A 19,545-nucleotide genomic window follows, 5' to 3' on the forward strand; every position below is an offset into this window, starting at 1 on the left:
AAGAGGAGGAAATGGTGGCTGTCACTATTTGTTGAATTAATGTTACTGAAATGGGTAAGAATGTAAGCACTGGAGCGCTGTGGAAACTCAAAGACTCATGTCTTCCAGACAAGTTGAAGAATGACTTTATAGATGAGGGACTAAACTATCACATACACTTTTAACCCTTGCTTTTCTCCTGCCCAAATTCTTTACAATACCTAGATCAACCATCTCTTTATGACATGTCTAGTGTTTTAAAAAGCATTTCAGAAAATAGTAATAATGATGACAATAATCAATAAATACGTAAGATTTCTTTTTTTTTTTTGCGGGGTCCGGTCGTGGGACCTGAACTCTGGGCCTGGGCGCTGTCCCTCAGCTCTTCAGCTCAAGGCTAGCGCTCTACCACTTGAGCCACAGTGCCACTTCCGGCTTTTTTCTTTTTTGCTCATGTGGTGCTGAGGAATCGAACCCAGGGCCTCAGGCATGCAAGGCAAGCGCTCTACCACTGAGCCACCTTCCCAGCCCACATAAGATTTCTTTACTAATAACAGTAACTAACTGCCCTCCTTAAAAATATGTCAATTTATTCCTGGCTCAGGAAATTTCCGACTGACCTGCGATTGCATTTCTATCTATATACATATAATATATAGGAGGAATAGGGTTAGAGAGTATCAAAAGAAACACTTAGCTATTTGCAGCTTACCCAAGGCTAACTGAGGCCAGTATGTGATTCTTTTCATTAGTGGGTAAGTGATGACGAGAAGTAAGGATGCTGCTCCCAGAGCTATACTGAAAACAGAGAAACACTGCATCAACCTTACCATCATGCAGAAAATCACTATTTGAACATGAGTATGCTAACTGGAGGATATTTTCCTTTTAAGTAGTATTTTGTTATATAAAATTCTCTTCCTAGACTTTGACTTTTCCTATTAAAAAGAATGATTAGAAAAACGTTTTAAGTTAACTGACAAATGAAATAATAGCTAACATATACTGCACTTTCATATTAGGAAATATTTTTTGCTTTTTAAATAGGATCTCACTATGTAGCCCAAGTTAGTGTTGACATCACTAAGTAACCCAGGCTGTCCATGAACTCATGAGCTTCCTGCTCTACCTTCCAAGGACTAGCAGTATAGGCATAAGCCCCCATGTCTGACTTACCAGGTTCAATTGGGAATATTTTACATTGTCAACTTGTTCCAATGTAAATAATGATCCTAGAAGGGATCATTCTGTACATGAGGAAAATGAAGCATAAAAAGAGTCTTTTGTGTATGCTTGGTCCTGGGGCTTGAAACAAGGGCCCTAACCTTTTCAACTCCAGGTAAGCACTCTACTACTTGGGCAATAGCTCCACTTCTGGCTTTTTGGTGGTTAATTAGAGATAAGAGTATCAAGGACTTTCCTGCCTGGGCTGGCTGTGAACCTCTATCCTCAGATCTCAGCCTTCTGAATAATTAGAATTTTAATTGAGAATGCTAAGCAAACACTCTTACACTGAGCTACATCCCCAGTTCTCAAAGTAATCAGAGCACAGCCTATTATCCAAAATATATTAATACCTCTAAACTGTTTTTGAACCATATGGTGTCTAATAAACTGTAAAATCCTAATAGAGAATTCATTAGTTCCTCCTTATATTTAGAAGGAGGTGTTACTTTTCACGGAAAGGAAAGTAACTATGTAAACATAAGATATTGTTAGGTATCTAAAACCAAATTCATCTAACTCCACTCCCTCCAAGAATAATCTTCCAAGGGGGTTTTCTTGTAATTGATGCTATCAAGGCAAGGCATGCATACAATAAAGCCTACTCTCTACAAAATCATGCCTATCTGCTGGCACCCTCCCCTCCTTTTAAAAATTTTACTCCCTCTCTGAAACACTTTGTAAGCTGCCATCTAATGCACAAAAATATAACTGTGTGTCTGTCTACAAAATACTAGAGCAAGCCTCTCACTTTTTCCTTGTCATTTGGATTAGTGGTATGGTCCTAGAAAAGACAGTTCTGCTTCTGCAAAATGAGTATAGTCACTTCTACTTTCATATACTTCAGACAGAACTTTCAGTATATATAAAATCACAGAAAGACAGGGGGGTGTATGAAAGTACCTTGTGTCCTATAGGGAATATACAATACAAATACTGAAGGTAATTCATAATAAATTAATGCTGATTTCTTAACTCCTTTTGCTGAAAGTATTCTTGAAGAAGATTTTACTATGTTAGTAAACATAAAAACAGTAATTCATCACCAATTGTAAAATCTTTTTTTATGTTTACGAACGTAAAAATGCTTCCATAAACACTGGCTCAGCATAAATATTTCTACTTTATTCTATTTCTCTATTTTAAAGGAGCAATTTTTACATACAATTGTGAAGAACACATTGAATAAACCTGTAGTAATTCCAAAGATACCTGTAGTAATTCAGACACAGAAGAACACCCAGTGCCAAGCTCAGCTGTCCTCCAAGAAAAACAAAGGACTGGAAAGTTGAAATGTCTCCAGCAGCTATAGGACGATTTGCTGTTCTTGTAACCTTCACACAGGAAAAGAATACCTTAGTCTCACATAATGACTAATCCGTTATTTAAACACTTAAGTTAAAGAGACTGGACCATGGTAGGAACTAAGGCACAAATGTGAACAGAGTAAAATCAACATTTGAAATACTTCCAAGAAAAAAATCATATGAAGTGAAGTAAGCCAAGCCCAAAGAAACAGGTCCCATGGTTTCCCTTATTTGCAATATCTAGTATATGTCAGAGTCAAGGAGAAAAGGTCAGATAAGGTGAAGTTAGGAAAATTAACCCTAAGATATGTATTTAAATGTTTTTTTCTTTCATGCATTTGTTTCTAATGCATTTATAAGATTATTTCTTTGTTGCTTTGTATGTCCCTCCCCCACAGTATAACCCTTGCTTTCACTGTATTTGATGTCAGTATAATTTGTGGGGGAAGGGGAAAAACAAGTAATTTAAATAAGGATACAGGTGGACCCGTTGCAACAATGAGAAGTACAAGTTGTCATGTCGAAAATGAACTTTACAACTTTAGTGATGGGGGGGGGGATTGGGTGGGGGAGTGGGGTGAGGCTGGGAAGGGATGGGAAAGGTAAACAAAGGAGGAGGCTACAATGCTTGATAAGAAATGTACTCAATATCTTGTCCATGTAATTGTAACTCCTCTGTACAGTATTTTCACAATAAAGAAAAAGAAATACTTCCAAGAAATCAAATTGCATATTTAAAATAGTTTTAGAAAGTGCTAACTATTCCCACTACTCATTCTCTTTTGACTGCTCATTCCTACCTTAAAACAAAACAGATTCTAGGTTAGAAATAATTATGTTCAAGTAGGCTTACACCTGTAATCCTAGCTACTCAGGAGGCTGAGATCTGAGGATTGTAGTTTGAAGCTAGCTCAGGCAGAAAATCCTTGAGACTTTTTTTTTTAAAATCTATAACAAAATTCCAAAAAGTGAGCTGTGGCTCAAGTGGTTGAAGGCTAGCTGTGAGAAAAAAAAGCTAAGGGACAGCACTCAGGCCCTGAGTTGAAGCCCTGGCAAAAAAAATTTCCATGGAGAAACGAGGTATAATAACAGTGAGAATTCTTAGGAGAGAAAAAGATTTTGGATAAAGCAAATATCACATAAATGTTTTAGCATGGGAAGTGGAAGCATTAAACTAGAAAGCAGACCTGAAGAAAGAAGACAGACAGACCTGGGTTTTCAGTTGGAGGGCTTTTGTAAATTTACTTAAGAATGGATCTATGCTAACCAGGTAAATTCATGTAAGAATGTGGACAGAGCAAGTGATCTGTCTAGATCATATGCACTAGCTGCAGTTTTCCTTCATGAAAAGTGATTATCCTAAATTCAACCACAAATAAAGAACACAACCCATATTTTGAACATAATTCAGGATTTGCAGCATTTGATCCAATTCCATCATTTCCTGGATAGATAAATTTTGGTAAATTATTGAACCTCTCCTAGTCTTAGGTTATTTTCCTGTTAGAGAAAAAACTGAAGAAAAAGGAATAAGAAGACCTATTTTATAGGGCAAATATACTGCCTGAGGCATAAAAAATATGCAGTAATTGTTATATATCACTAAGATAACATGTTTTTATATGATTGATATAAAAAGTTACAAATATAGCCTGTGGAACAAACCTAGCCTTCTGCCCATTTCTTGGTATAGCTGATGAGTTAAGAGTGGTTTTAAGACACTTTTTAAATGATATTTTCTTTGAAAAGAATAACATAAGAAAATAATATGAAATTCAACTTTTGGTGTCCATAAATAGGTTTATCAAGGAACATAGCCATGTTCATATTTTTCCATACTGTCTATACCTGTTGTGACACTCAAAGAATTTATTAATTGTAACAAAGATGATATAGATTACAAAGCCTAAAATATTTGTCAGCTGATCATTTATAGAAAGTGTTTGCTGAGGGACTGGGAATGTGGCTTAGTGGTAGAGTGCTTGCCTAGCATGCATGAAGCCCTGGGTTCCATTCCTTAGAACCACATAAACAGAAGTGGCGCTGTGGCTCAAGTGATAGGGTGTTAGCCTTGAGCAAAAGAAAAGAAGCTCAGGGACAGTACCCAGATCCCCTGAGTTCAAGTCCCAGGACTGGGAGAAAAAAGAGACAAAGGACAAGGGGGGAACCAATGCAACAGCGATATACACAAGACAATATGTTAGAAATGATCTGCACAACTTGGGGATAGCGGGGAGGAAAAGTCGGAGAAAAATGAGGGAAGTAAAAACAAGTTTGACAAGAAATGTACTTATTACCTTACTTATGTAACTGTAACCCCTCTGAATATCATCTTGACAATGGAAAAAAGTGAAAGAAAAAAAAGGAAAAATACATACACACACACAAAAAAAACTATGAGCAATGACTGATCCTACTGAGAGTAACAGTACTCGATTTTTACCTGACTTAGTTCCTGAAACTTCAAATTGGAAATAGAACTTACATTATATTTGTTTCCAGGTAATACCATTATTCTAGTAGTTACAATTGAGAAATTTTCCTGAAACCTCAACTGCCATGCCAACTCCTGTGGAGTATGCGTGAGAGATTGCGTTAGATAAAGAGCTTCAAGGAAGCATGCCTGAAGGAAGGGGGTGTTGGTTTAAGGCTTTCCATACACTTGGCTACACCTTTATAGCCTCTACCTTTATTCTTACTATATTTTTCTTGGCTGTACATGTTTCCTTTATTTTCGTTTGGCTATTTTTCTATTGATCCGTGAACAGAGCATGTTGTTTTTTTCCAGTCCAATAGAGACAGCTTCTCTGAATAATAAAGACTAGGACTATAGATTAAATGTGGGCAATGCCCCAATCAATCTATCATCTGATGTGACGCTGTCTCCAGAAACTCCTACAACTTTACAAACGGTTTTGTAAATACAGAAACTTAAAATTTCCAGATATGTTACAACAGGCAGAATTAATGAATTAAACTAAGCTAGAAGGAGTTATCCCAAAAGCTCAGAGTTCTAGAAAAAGGGACCCCTGATAATAAAAGTAAAAGAAAGATTCCCTAACAGTTAAGTTTAGTCCTGCTTATGTTATAGGGAATAAATGGTGGTTTCCCACAAAATATAAAGTTAGTGACATCACATTTCCTGAACCGACCGATGAACCATTGCCTTATACAGGAGCTTATAAAGATAAAAATAGATAAATTAATATAAAAGGAAAAAGGGTATTTTGGAACTCATTAGATTTTATGCAAAGATTAGGTAGATCTAGATCATTATGGTGTTTATTATCAAAACAACAATAAGATAGTTTAAAATAACAATTAAAAAATTTATGTGAACAAATATTGGGATTAAAATTACAGAAAATGGAGAATGCCTGACTCAACCTGGAAGTGGTTTTTAGGATGGTTTCAAAGGGACTTGAAAATATACGGAAAAAATAAAAAGAGTACATTATAAGTACAGCCCTGTCTTAGGTTTGTTAATTATTAAACATAAAAAGACTGAATAGATGATGCATTCTATTAAACTATATGCTAGACTTGTTTCGCACCACTTAGCTTAAACAGTTGGTAGGATAGTCATCAATTTTCATGTAATCCATCAATGCTTTGCTTTTCTTAAAAATTGATTACGTGCTTAAATAAACAAAGGATCTATGTCACAATTGCACACTGTATAAAAATGTTAATTCTTCTCAATAAAGATACACTCAGGTGCAACTCTTTTGAGTCTGTGTCTGTCACTTCGCCAACTCCTTGCCCATCTATCCCGAGATCCCTGTCCCATCGGTCCCAGTGCTCCGGCCGAGCTGGTCCGTCGCACTCAACCGTTTACAAGTTCTTATAATTTCTACTGAAACCACAGCAGTCTTGGTAAGTGTCCACAGATGTTTTGAGGAAGCAAAGCCAGGCCAGTCTTACTAGATTACATTGCCTCATCAATACAGAATTATCTAGTAAATTGGAAAGCTGCAGATTAACAAGTACTCCAAGAAGAATAAAAATGAAGTAACATGAGGATCAAAATATATCCTATGAAACCAGAGCAATCATAGTTTATGAGAGTATATCATTAATACCTGACTTCACATTATTTCAAAGTTCTTAATTTAAAAATAATCATTAGTATGTGGTTGTACAAAGGAGTTACAATTCCATAAGTCAGGTTATTTCAAAGTTTCTAACCTGTTTGTCATATAATCACCTGACTGGTAAATTATTAATACAACATTGACAAATGCACTTAACTTATGTGCCCTAATAGCAAATGACTATATTAACAATTGACTCAAATGCAGTATGCTGCATAAAATCCTGGGATATAAACATGTCTTTCATAATAAATTTATTGCCTAACAAAATCAAGTAAGCATTATAACTAGGCCAAACCTAACTCATCCTTTAAAAGAAATAAGATATGAAAGAATTCAAATTAGCAACCCCCCTCAATAGGTAGGAGAGTGTATTTTTGTAGCATAACAACACATAATCTGGACTGTTTTAGTCTGAGAAAAGTGGTATTAGGGTGGATCTAAATCCTAAATCCTCTCCCTTTTGGTTCTTTACAGAAAAGTCAAGCATGGGAAACATATTTTATGTGTTGTTTGTAATTTGTGTATATTCTTTATCATTATCCATATTCTAGTAAGATTTATTTCTTTAGTTTTAAGGGTTCTTTATTTTCTCCTAGTGTATAGTTTGTCTTTTAATCCTCTTAAGAGTCTTTCCAGCTCCAGTTTGTTTTGATGAAGTCTAATTTAGCAACATTTCTTTATGGGTTATGCTTTTAGTATTTCTGTCCTGCTGCTTGTGTTTGACATTTTTCTTTAGTTTTCAGAAGTTTATGATATATCAAGATATATGATTTCTTTATCATGTTTGGAGGTTTTTTTCCTTCTTGAATGCTGGGTACCAGTGGCTCACACCTGTAATCCTACACTCAGAAGGCTAATTTTTTTTTTTTTTTTGGGGTCCAGTTGTGGGGCCGGAACTCTGGGCCTGGGCGCTGTCCCTCAGCTCTTCAGCTCAAGGCTAGCACTCTACCACTTGAGCTACAGTGCCACTTCCGGCTTTTATTTTCTGCTTATGTGGTGCTGAGGAATCGAACCCACGGCCTCTGCATGCAAGGCTAGTGCTCTACCACTGACCCACCTTCCCACCCCTCAGAAGGCTAAATTTTAAAGACTGGTTTGAAGCCAGCCCAGACAGGAAAGTCCATAAGACTCTTGGCTTCAACTGACTACCAACTGGAAGTGGTGCTGTGGCTCAAAGTGGTACAGCACTAGCCTTGAGTGAAAAAACCTCAGTGCTCAGGCTCTCAGTTCAGGCCCCACGACCAATAACAACAACAAAAAACCAACAAACTTGTGATCCTGCTCCCCACATACCCTGAGTAGCTGGGATTAGAGGTGTGCACCACTACATCATGTATTTCTTTTTTTCTATCTCCACTTTACTGCTTCTTCCTCTGACCACTTCATTCTGCTGTTGAGCCTACCCAGTGAGTTTTTATTGCACATTCTCTACTTTTCCATTCACGTTTTACTACTCACTGAAGCATACTTAAGATAATTGCTTGTTGTTTTTTTTTTCATGGTACTAGTTTGAACTTAGGACTTCACATTTGCTTGGCTTGCTTTCTTGGCTGGTGTTCTACTATTTGAGCCAGGCCTCTAGCTCAGTTTTTGCCAGTTCTTTTGGAGATGGAGTACTACAGACTTTTCTGCCAGGCCTGAATTTTTAACAGCAATCATCTGGACCTCTGTCTCCTGAGTAGCTAGAATTATGGGATGTGCCAGCAATGCTGAGTTGTGATTATTGGTTTTAAAATCTTTGTCAGATAACACCTCTGCCATCTTGACCATTCCTTTAGTGACTTTTCTAGTTCTTGGTATGATACATGACTTTTAATCAAAGCTTAGAAATTTTGGGTATTACAAGACTATGGATCTCATTTAAACCTGTTTTAGCTGGCTCCTGGCAGAGGAAGAGGCTGGGGATATTGCAGAATAATTACCAGGTAAAATTATAATAGTCATTTGTTGGGGCTATCTTTTGGTTTGTACCCATTGAGGTTACCACGGTGCTGTTCTTTAGTTCTAAGACTAGCTCACACAAGGAAAAAATCTAGAAACTTCACCACCAAGTTGTTGGGGTACTTAAGTTCCTAGACAATTATCTTTTCTCTGGTCTTTGTAATATATACATACATATATAGGTATATATATATATATATATATATATATATATATATATGAACTTTAATTGTACTTAGTGGAAAGAATAGGGAAAAATATGTCTATTCTATCTTACAGCAGACAGAAGTCAAAATCTAAATAACTAGGAGATAATATAGTCTGAAGAACACAATAACATAATTCTGAAGTTACAATTTTGCATTTCATCTTAAAATCCCCCATAACCAAGGTCATATAAGTCTTAGCTTTTCTTTTTTCTGTTTTTTTTTTTTGGGTCCGGTCGTGGGGCCTGAACTCTGGGCCTGGGCGCTGTCCCTCGGCTCTTCAGCTCAAGGCTAGCACTCTACCACTTGAGCCACAGCGCCACTTCCGGCCTTTTTTTTTTTGCTTATGTGGTGCTGAGGAATGGAACCCAGGGCCTCATGCATGCAAGGCAAGCACTCTACCACTGAGCCACCTTCCCAGCCCCAAGTCTTAGCTTTTCTAGGTTCCTGAGAACAAACTGCTTTTTGAAAAAATATTCCCACTTGTCTACACGGATCATTTTCTCGCAATTAATACTAATTTATAGAAAATATTTTTCATTTTCTAGCCTATATTGAGCTAGCATTTTTTTTTAAAAAAGGGATTGATAAACTACTCTAAACATGTTCAAGAATTATTCTGAATTCTCCTTCACATGATATACAGAATGAAAAGCTGACCTTCAAATGAAGAAAGTGTACATTTGCTGGCACAAATAGAGGCATCCCAACTATGTTGGTATGGTATAGAGATGCTTTACTGTCTGGCTCAGGCCACTTTTTCGCTACGTCCTACCCTCTAGCCATACATGCAGTTGCAGTTAGCTAACACAATATCTCAGTCACACCTCCGTACCTGCTGTTCCTCTGTCTAAAGTAACCTTTACTCCCTTAACCTTCTCTATTTGGCCAGTTTGCTTTGATGGAGTTCAAAGCTCATTCTCTCCCAAGCTTGAAAGTCCTCTCCCTTAGGTTCCCTGGTGTATACTATTCTCATGACACTGCCACTTTATTTTAACACTAAAGCCTAGGATCAGGCATGTTCACTGTATTGTAACACTAATGCCTTTGATCAGGCATGCTCTTCATGTAACTCTAGAATCTTAGTTTTCCATACAGCAAGTACTCAAGAAATAAGCTATATTAATGTGACATTTTTGATAAATAAACATCGTAAGTAAGCCTTAAGGAAAATTCAGATTTTATGAAAGGTAACTAGGGGTGCTCACTTTTCTGATATGTTTATGTATTTACTATGGATTTCTTTTCAACTAAAAGTTTACCTGATTATTTTCTCAGGCACTGAATGGTCATGTAATCAGGGCATACCTGCTAGGATAAAATAACTGGGCCCTTCCCTTGAGAAAATATGGTCTGTTGAAGAGGAAATAACTAAACAAAGGTACTAAAATATGCATAGCAAATAATCTAGAGGCATACAATGCCACAAATTGTTAGCTGCAGTTTTCTCTGGAAGCTTGGGGAGGAGGGAAGACTTGCACTTTCTATCCTTTGCATTTCCGTGCAGTGCTTAAAATAAGCATCTATTACTTTTCTAACAATAATCACAGTAGTTCCTCTTTACCATGAAGGATACATTCTAAGAATCCCAATGGATGCCTGAAAACACAAGGAGTACTGAGCTCCAAGTAAACTATCATTTTTCCTATACATATGTGGTAATATTTAATTTATTAATGTCTAATTTATATTAGGCCCAGTAAAAATTAACTAAAAGTCAATAATATAATTATCATAATTTTTTTTAAATAAAAGAGGTTTCATATTCTCAGAAAGTTGCTTAAAATTTATATTGGTTTATTCCTGTAACTTTCCATTTGGATTGTGGGTAATGAAAAGTTTAAAAGAAACAGGCTCAAGGAGGGATTCCTATATAGCCAATACTAAAAGGTTTATTTAAATTAAGATTAATCAATTAAGAATTGATTTACATAGGAATAGTTGGGGCTCAAAAATACATCTCATAGGAAGGGATGGTATTATCTTTTGGACACTTAAATGGAGCTATAGCTCAAGTGGTATGGAGTGTTAGCCTTGAGCAAAAAAGCTCAGGGACAGCACCTGGGTCCTTAGTTCAAGCCCCACGACTGACTGACTGACACACACACACACACACACACACACACACACACACACACACACACACACACACACACACACACACACACACACACACACACACACACACACACACACACACAGTGAAAGCCAGATGTTCCTGGCTCTCACCTATAATCCTAGGTACTTAGGAGACTGAAATACAAGAATTATGGTTCAAAGCTAGCCTGAGCCGAAAATTCTTCCAGAGTCTTATTTCCAATTAACTAGCAAAAACTAATAGAACTTGAGATGTAGCTCAAGTGGTAGAGGCACCAGCTGTAAGCCAAAAAGCCGTGTGAGAACATGAGGCCCTAAGTTCAAGCCCCAGAAAAACTTTTCACTAAAAACATTCAGTGAGAGTTAACTTTCACTCTAAGCTTTTACAACTCCTTTATCCTTAGCTCTCAATTTCTTAATTTACTTTGTAAAAATAAAGTACACACCTTGCCCTATGGCCCTTCTTGGATGGAGAAAGGAAGTAAACTGTGCTATACATCTGATTCTAGACCATATATTGCATTCTAGGTAAGATAACCAAAGGACCTGCTTGGTTGCTTTACGAGGCATTTGAAAGTAATGCCATCAAGTTACCCTGTAAAACTAAAAGGAGCTTCTCTGTACCTTTCCAGGAGGAAACTACCTTTTTATCGTAGTCACGGTCCCACATGTCATTAATAGTACAGCCTGCTCCACGCATCAGGATAGCTCCAGTGCCAAAGAGGGATAACATGTACCAGTCTGGAAAACAACCTGGCTCAGCTGCCAAACCAATGCTCCAGGTACATGGCAAATACAGTAGCCAGGTCCCTAAACAAAAGTAAAAAGACAAAAAGGTACAAATTCAAGTCAGTTTTAAATAATCTTCATTGTTTAATTACATGCTCCAAAGAAAAAGACTGTAAGTAAAAACAAACAAACAAACAAAAAAACACCCAACAAACCTGGGAAAATAAATTTGCAACTTGTATTAGTTTTCCCTAACATGCAAAGAAACCAGAAACAAAGAAAAGAACAGTAGTCCAATAAAAAAAATGGACAAAAGACACAATAAAAGTTCATAGAAAAAGACATACAAGTAAATGGCTCATACATACAAAGTGATATTCAGCTTTGAAAAATACTCATTAAAAGAATATTCTCATAAGAACATCTTTCACTTAGTAGACTGGCAAAACTCAAAGTCCCTGGGAAATTAGATAGTCTCATGTATTTTTAGATGACGCTATAAAATAGCCTTCTGCTTTATAGAAGACAACTTAAAAATTATGCTGCATATGCATATACATGTAACAAATATGTATTATTTGAATGTTAGTATGTTCATACACTGACACATTTCAGAAAAGTCATATTGTAACTGATAATAGCTGCTTCTGAGAAGGGAATGTGGGAGAACACACTACTCCAGCACTCTCTGAATTTTCTGTTGTATGTACACATTTAAGTTAGTAAAAACCTTTTCTGTTGTTAATATGCTTGAGATGGCTTTGAGAAAGAGTGAATGTCATAGTGAATAGTTTATAGCTACATACACAAATAAATTAGTTCTTAATTTGTGTGTGGGCTTTGAGCCATACTTTCTAAGCAGCACTTACCATTTAAGCCTTGCTGCCTAGCCGTTTGTGCTTTAGTTATTTCTCAAATAGACTCTGCCCTGAGCCATAATTGTTCTATCTCATCTGCCCCACACAACTGGGATTGTAGATACTACTATGCCCTGTTTATTGCTAATAGGGTTTTATTAACTTTTCTACTCTAGGCTGGCCTCGAATTTTGATCTTTCTGATATCTATCTATTAAGTGTTTAGGATTATAAGCAGGAGGCACCATACTCTGCCTAGTTCTTAATTCTTAACCCATAAACTATCTCATGAAGCTAAAAGCAAATATAAATGAAAGATTTTACATCCTACCAATCCTACCAAAAAGCAAGTGTTTCAAAGTTTATTGGTGAAGAGTATTAGATAAGTTGTTTTACTTCCTTACTTAGGGATAGAGAAAAGGGATTTGCATATAAAGATCAAATTCTGCATAAAAATGTTAAAATGGCTAAAGTCTATAATCAAGTTTAAGCTTGATTTATGTTCAAATATTTATGAAGTACATAATCTGTGCCAGTACTGTGCTAGGCACTGGAAATATAATGGCAACTGAGAGCTGGTTTTTGCTTTCTTGCAGCTTATAAATAAAAAGTAAGGAATAGTTAAGCAATAATAAAAGGTCAATCCAACAGGACAAAAACAAGGTGCTATCAAAGACATAAGACCTAACCATGCCAAGTTATTTGGAAAGGAGATAAAGAAGAATGAGGGAGTACTCTTTACCTGACTTATGTAGCTGTAATCCCTCTGTACATTACCTTTATGATAACAATAAAAATTTTTTTAAAAAAGAAGAATTAGAGGTTTTTCCAATTAGAGCTTAAATTCACACAGCAGAAAAGGTTAGAGAAGCCCCAAGAAAAATCCTTGAGAAATCACCAGTCCAGTACTTGAAATCAGCTATTCCTGAACAGATTCATCTTCAATATGCCCATTTAAAACAAGACTAGCTAACATTTATTAAATGTTCATGAGATATCATGCAGTATTTTAAATACTTTATAATGTACAAACTTGTCTAATCCTCAACACTATCTTTAGGAAAAAAGTACTATGAAGATCTCCAACTCAGAGGTGAGAAAGAGATAATCGGAGAGGTTACATTAAATAATACTATTGACCATTTCCTTTATGCTGGAGCTACCAGTAGAGTTCCTCAGGGACAGAGGAGTACCTGATACTGTTCTGAGCTAGCGAGGAAAGAATGACACTTTAGGTATATAATTGCTTGGTGGAACTAGAAATAAAGGGTTGATAAAAAAGAAAAAAAATTTTAGAGCAGGGTATGTAACCACCTATAGCAAATTGTCCCAGAAGCAAAATGTTTTTGGCTACAAACATAAATATCTATATCTCTCTCTCTATACACACACGTATATAATATATAAATATATTAAAATATGTAATATTCACATATAAAATATATCTTAAAAATTGTTATTACAAAGGTGATATATAGAGGTGTTACAATTACATAAATCAGGTAAAGAGTTCATTTCTTTTTGGACAATGTCACTCATACCTTCCCTCATTCTCTCCCAGTTTTTCCCTCCTGTCCTCACCCAGAAGTTGTACAGTTGATTTTCAACATAGTGTCTAGTGAATACCACTGCTGCATTTGTTCACCCACCCTTTGTCCATCTATTTCTATCACAAGCCTATATTTTAAGTATTATGTACACTTACTGATATGAATTTGTAGGAAGATTTCTACAGAAAAGGGGAAAGTCACACAGACTTCCTAATTCTATGTCTGCCACTTATAAGCTGAGTGATACTAGACACTAAAGTATCTCAAGATGTAAATCTTGGTTTCATCTGTAAATGAAGGAAAAAGAACATTTGCCTCAAAGGGTTGTAATAAGATGACCATATTAACAATAATGGTTATAAGAGTAACAGATAGAGACCAGCTACTATGGGCACAGGATCTTTACAGAACATGTTTGATTCTTACAACAAATCTCTAAGGCAGCAGCTATTCTCATCAGACCAACTTCATAAATATAACAGCTGAGCACAGAGGAATTCATCTGAGGCCACATAGATAACCGGTGACCAAGGAGGAATTCCGACTGAAGTAACCTGGTGGTAGTCCATAACTTAAGTCCAAAGTTATCTCTGCCACTTCCAGTTTTTTTTCTTTTTGCTTATGTGGTGCTGACGAATCGAACCCAGGGCCTCATGCATGCAAGGCAAGTGATCTACCACTGAGCCACCTTCCCAGCCCATAAAGTTATCATTTTTTATACCCAAATCTCTATATACAGTTAGGTTCTACTTTTTGCCCCCTACTGATTTCCAGCAACACATTTTCTTTCTTTCTTTTTTTTTTTTGGGGGGGGGGGTCCGGTCGTGGGGCCTGAACTCTGGGCCTGGGTGCTGTCCCTCAGCTCTTTAGCTCAAGGCTAGCACTCTACCAACCTGAGCCACAGCTCCACTTCTGGCTTTTTTTTTCTGCTTATGTGGTCCTGAGGAATCGAACCCAGGGCCTCATGCATGCAAGGCAAGTGCTCTACCACCGAGCCACCTTCCCAGCCCCACATTTTCTTTCTTGTGATATTTTCATTCCTCATGCTCTTTTATATGTTGCTACAGAATGAGACAAATACATAGCAGAAACAAATATTTACCATAAAAAAGTAAAAACTATCTAGAGATGTAATAATTATGAAATATGATGAGCAGAAAACAGTGTTTGTGTAAACTGAGTCTAAGACTAATGGCAGAATTTCTTTAAGACAACATAATCACCAGTAACTACAAAACTATACTCCCAGTTTAATGGATAGAGTGCCCCCTGGTGAAACTTCTTGAAATAGTATAGGTTGACTAACCCATTTCAAAGAAGTTATAACACCTTTTTAGGAATAGCAAAGCCTACTATCAATCTATGAAAGTAACAAGATATAACTCAATGAAGTAAAATAATAAACATAAAATGGCATGAAAAGAATTTAAAGAAATATAAATCCAGAAATTCCACGAATGTTCAAAACAAATTCACTTGTTAAACCAATTCTACATTTTCTGAAAAACTCTGCAATCATCTTTAGAGATAAATTACATAGACTTTATATAACCATAAATGCAACTTTCTAATCCTTACTTCTCAAGTAAAAATGACAATTTTAAGTCCTTTTTGTATGTCAGACTGTTCAAATAATGTTAATGAATCTTTATTATAACGAATAAAGTCAGTATTTAGTATCTGCATTTTACAGATTAAAACAATGAAAAGGAAGGTTAAGTTATTTAGCCACAATCATTCAAATGAGTGAAAACTCAAATCCAAGAGGTCTAGTTCCAGAACTTCACTCATAATCCCTTTCATCCTGTTGCATGGCAAAATGTACAGACACCAAAAGAGACACCAGAGGTTTAACTATGCAAATGGAAAATAGTGGCAGCTGTTATCTCTTGGATGTCTGTAAGCTATCTGTGTGTTTCTGGATGCAGTAACCAAGAATAGAATTATAGCCAACTTTTAAATTTAGGCTTGTTGATCTGAATCTGACCCCAATATATAGGGGGTCAAACACAGCATCCCAATAATAGATATATATATGTATATATACATATATATATATATACATATATATATATCACATTCAATAGGATTTTATACTTTAATTTCCAATTGTTATGATTTGCAGTGCTCTAATCCTAAATACACAATGTATAAACTTAGAATGTATTAAAAACAAAGCCTTTCAGTGCCTGACAGCACACATTGGTAATCTGAGCATTTAGAAGGTAGAGCCAAGAAAATATACTTAACAGGTTTTACTTCCTCCTTTTGTAGCCCTCCACTTTCATTTCCTGGTCAAGCAAGTTTTGGAGTATCAGGTTATTCTGCCATCTGTAAGTAATAACGGTTTCAATTTCCTGACTGCCTGCTTTTCTATTAAATCCTACCATTTTGAAGTACAATTTCCTCTTAACACTTTTTCCTGTAATAAAGATCCACAATTTCACTTTTTCCTGCAGCCCTATCTGGCCCACTCATTTGATTTCATACTTTCAGTGGCCTCCAACTATCTCCCCACCCCAACCAGACAGAAGTATGTGTACTCCTTCCTAGCCCTAAGGTTGGGCAATGTGGTAGGGATTTAATTCATTTAGCACTACTCCTAGGCAGTGTTCTAGGTATCTGATGTATAAGTAGATTATATTGTGCTGCAGATGGCATTAAAATAAGCACTTAAGATCGGGTGCTGGTGGTTCACACCTGTATTGACTAAGGAGGCTGAGATTTGAGGATCTCGATTTGGAAAGTGAGACTTTTTTTTTTGCTAGGAAGAGGGCTTTTTATATTAATATATATTTTTATTGCAGAGATACTGATAGAGGGGTTACAGTTACATGAGTAAGGTAATCAGTCCATTTCCTAACCAGCACTATTACACCCTTCTTCTGTTTTTCCTCTACCATCCCTTTGCTCCCCACCTCCCCACTTCCTCCCTTCCCACCCCAAGCTGTAAAGTTTGTTTTCAACATAGTGCCCTTGTACAGCTCATTGCTACAATGGGTCAACCTATATCCTTATTTCAGCATTTTGTTATTTCCCTTCCCCTCCCCAAATTAGAAAAATGTATATACAAGATGCAGGGCACCGGAATCAAATATAGTGAAAAAAGGGGTTATACAATGGGGGTAGAACATACAAAAGAAACATGAAAAATCACATAGTAAAAGTACATTAAAAACAACAGCAAGAAAAACCTCTTGTGTCCCTATTTGGGATTTATTTCGCTTAGCATCATCTTATATGGTCATATGTACATAGCTTTTGAACTTTTCTGCATGTCCTAGACATATACTACCTATTGCAAATAAGGGTAACCATGGGACCTATGTTTCTTTGGGCCTGGCTTACTTCGCTTAATATAATTTTTTCCCAAGTCTTTCCATTTCCTAACATATGGGGTGGTGTCATTTTTTCTGATAGAGGTATAGAATGTGTGTGTGTAGTGTGTGTGTGTGTGTGTGTGTGTGTGTGTGTGTGTGTGTGTGTGTGTGTGTGTGTGTGTGTGTGTGTGTGTGTGTGTGTGTGTATGTATATATGTTGACCCATTCATCTGCTGAAAGGCTTCTGGGTTGGTTCCATAGCTTAGCCAAGGTGAGCAAGGCTGAGATAAACCCGGGAGACTCATCTCCAATTAACCATCAGAACACCAGAAGTGATGCTGGGCTCAAAGTGATAGGCCATTAGCATTAAACAAAAGAGCTCAGGGACAGTGCCCAGGTCCTGAGTTCAAGTCCCACGACCAACATAAATAAATAAATGCGTAGGAAATTAAAAGCGCATAATGTTAGTGGTGACAACTCTGAAGGAAAACAAAATAAAGACCTAGAGGGATGTGTTCATTTAAACAGGAAGATCGGGGGAATCCTCCCTCAAGTGGCGATTGTGAGGTGTCAGGGGAGCCCAGCATAGTAATACCTGCTGCGATCAAATGTACTAATCATTGTGCTACGACTGATGCGGGAAAAGAGCTCGGCACTGAAACACTTGGTTCTTCTGGTCTGGCTGTGACAAGGAGAATGTTTCTTCAGCATTTTAATTGACTTCACTATGTTCCAACAACTACCACGAATACAGACGTGCTTTATGACAGTAGTTCTGCAAGTGCTGGTCCAGGAGTAAACATTGCTCTGCTTAGACTGACTGTTTTGAAGACTATGGAATGAGTAATTTCCGACCCGGCTCTGGGCAACACCCCCGACTCACAGGGCAGGAAGACTGGCAGGGTTCTTCAGGTTATCACCTCGATACAGTCCACAGCTGACTCCTCACAGGGTTCCGGCCAGACCCGGCCTCCGGGCTCTCATTCCCAGTGCTCCCCGCAGACCACCCTCCACGTCCCGGGGCCCTGGCCGCGCACGCGCGCGGGCTCCCCGCACTCACCTATGGGCTTGTCCAGCCTCATGAGGCGCAGGTAGGGCTGCAGAGGACGGGGCGCCGAGCTTACCACGGCCGCGGCCGACAGGCTGAGAGGGCGCCCGCGAGCTTCCGGCGGGGCAGAAGCCGTCCGCTCCCCAACCTGGGGCGCTCCCGCTGCGCGCGTCAGAACCGGGAAACAGCGGGCACGGCCCCACGCTGAGGCCCGCAGGCCCAGCGTTAGCCGGCCTCCCAGCAAGCCCAGCATGGCGCTCGCGCGGCGTGGCGCCGCTGGGTGACGTCATCCCGGCGACGCGTTCCCGGCGGGCAGGCGCAGTGACGTCGGAGTGCAGCGGCGCTGGCTGGGAGGAATGGACTGGTATCCTTGTGGCGCTTTCACCCTGTGGGATTTGTGTGTGGACACCTTCCTAGTACTCGCCTTCTCCGTATAATAGGGAGTGATGCTTTTATTCATGGGCAACAGTTGTACCAGGAAAAAAAAAAAGGAGGGGGTGGGTTGGGAAGGTGGCTCAGTGGTAGAGCGCTTGCCTTGCATGCCTGAGGCCCTGGGTTCGATTCCTCAGCACCACATAAGCAAAGAGAAAAAAGCCGGAAGTGGCGCTGTGCCTCAAGTGGTAGAGCGCTAGCCTTGAGCTGAAGAGCTGAGGGACAGCACCCAGGCCCAGAGTTCAGGCCCCACGACTGACAAAAACAAAACAAAACAAAAAACACGTGAAAAACCTACCAAACCCAAAATATTAATTTAATTTAGTATTAACATCCAGGTGTTAAAAAGACAACAAGTGTCCAAATCCAAAAAAAGTAAACTAACATTGTTTATAGGGTTTAGGGACATTTGTTACACAAATGGAAACCTCAAATTGAACAGCCATCCAAAGTTCTTTAGTTGGAGAGGTAGCTAGGGAGAGTGACCCTAAAGAACCTGCCAGGCGTTTCCCATTTAACCTGCTCTGAGTGAGTCTAGGTAAGTCACTTGTCTGGATTTTAGTATTCCGGGTAGTTGGATTCCTCTTTAGGTCCATTTCCTTAAAACTTATATATTGAACTCTTGAGATATCTCAGTTACAATAGGTTGGCTGCCTGGGCTTTAAGTGGGATGAGGCAAAGGGCACTACTACTGCCTGCACTTTGGAAATTTCTCTAAGTCTTTTAGACTGGAGATGATTTAGGCCTTAAAAAAATGTA

General features: G+C 38.0%; 1 protein-coding gene across 1 annotated transcript in view; it reads right to left on the reverse strand.

Moving 5' to 3' along the window:
• The window catches only part of Coq2 (coenzyme Q2, polyprenyltransferase), a 34,262-nt gene extending 15,641 nt beyond the window's left edge, over positions 1-18,621 (reverse strand). The window contains exons 1-4 of the mRNA XM_042668442.1: positions 18,367-18,621; positions 11,495-11,661; positions 2,416-2,537; positions 692-777 (exon numbers count right to left, since the gene is read on the reverse strand). Of these exons, the coding sequence (XP_042524376.1) occupies positions 692-777; positions 2,416-2,537; positions 11,495-11,661; positions 18,367-18,607 (616 nt within the window). The 5' untranslated portion in view covers positions 18,608-18,621. The remainder of the gene's footprint in view (positions 1-691; positions 778-2,415; positions 2,538-11,494; positions 11,662-18,366) is intronic.
• Between the last annotated feature and the right edge of the window lie 924 nt (positions 18,622-19,545).

This window comes from Dipodomys spectabilis, unplaced genomic scaffold, assembly GCF_019054845.1.
Source record: "Dipodomys spectabilis isolate Male_0828 unplaced genomic scaffold, ASM1905484v1 ptg000436l, whole genome shotgun sequence".
NCBI lineage: Eukaryota > Metazoa > Chordata > Mammalia > Rodentia > Heteromyidae > Dipodomys > Dipodomys spectabilis.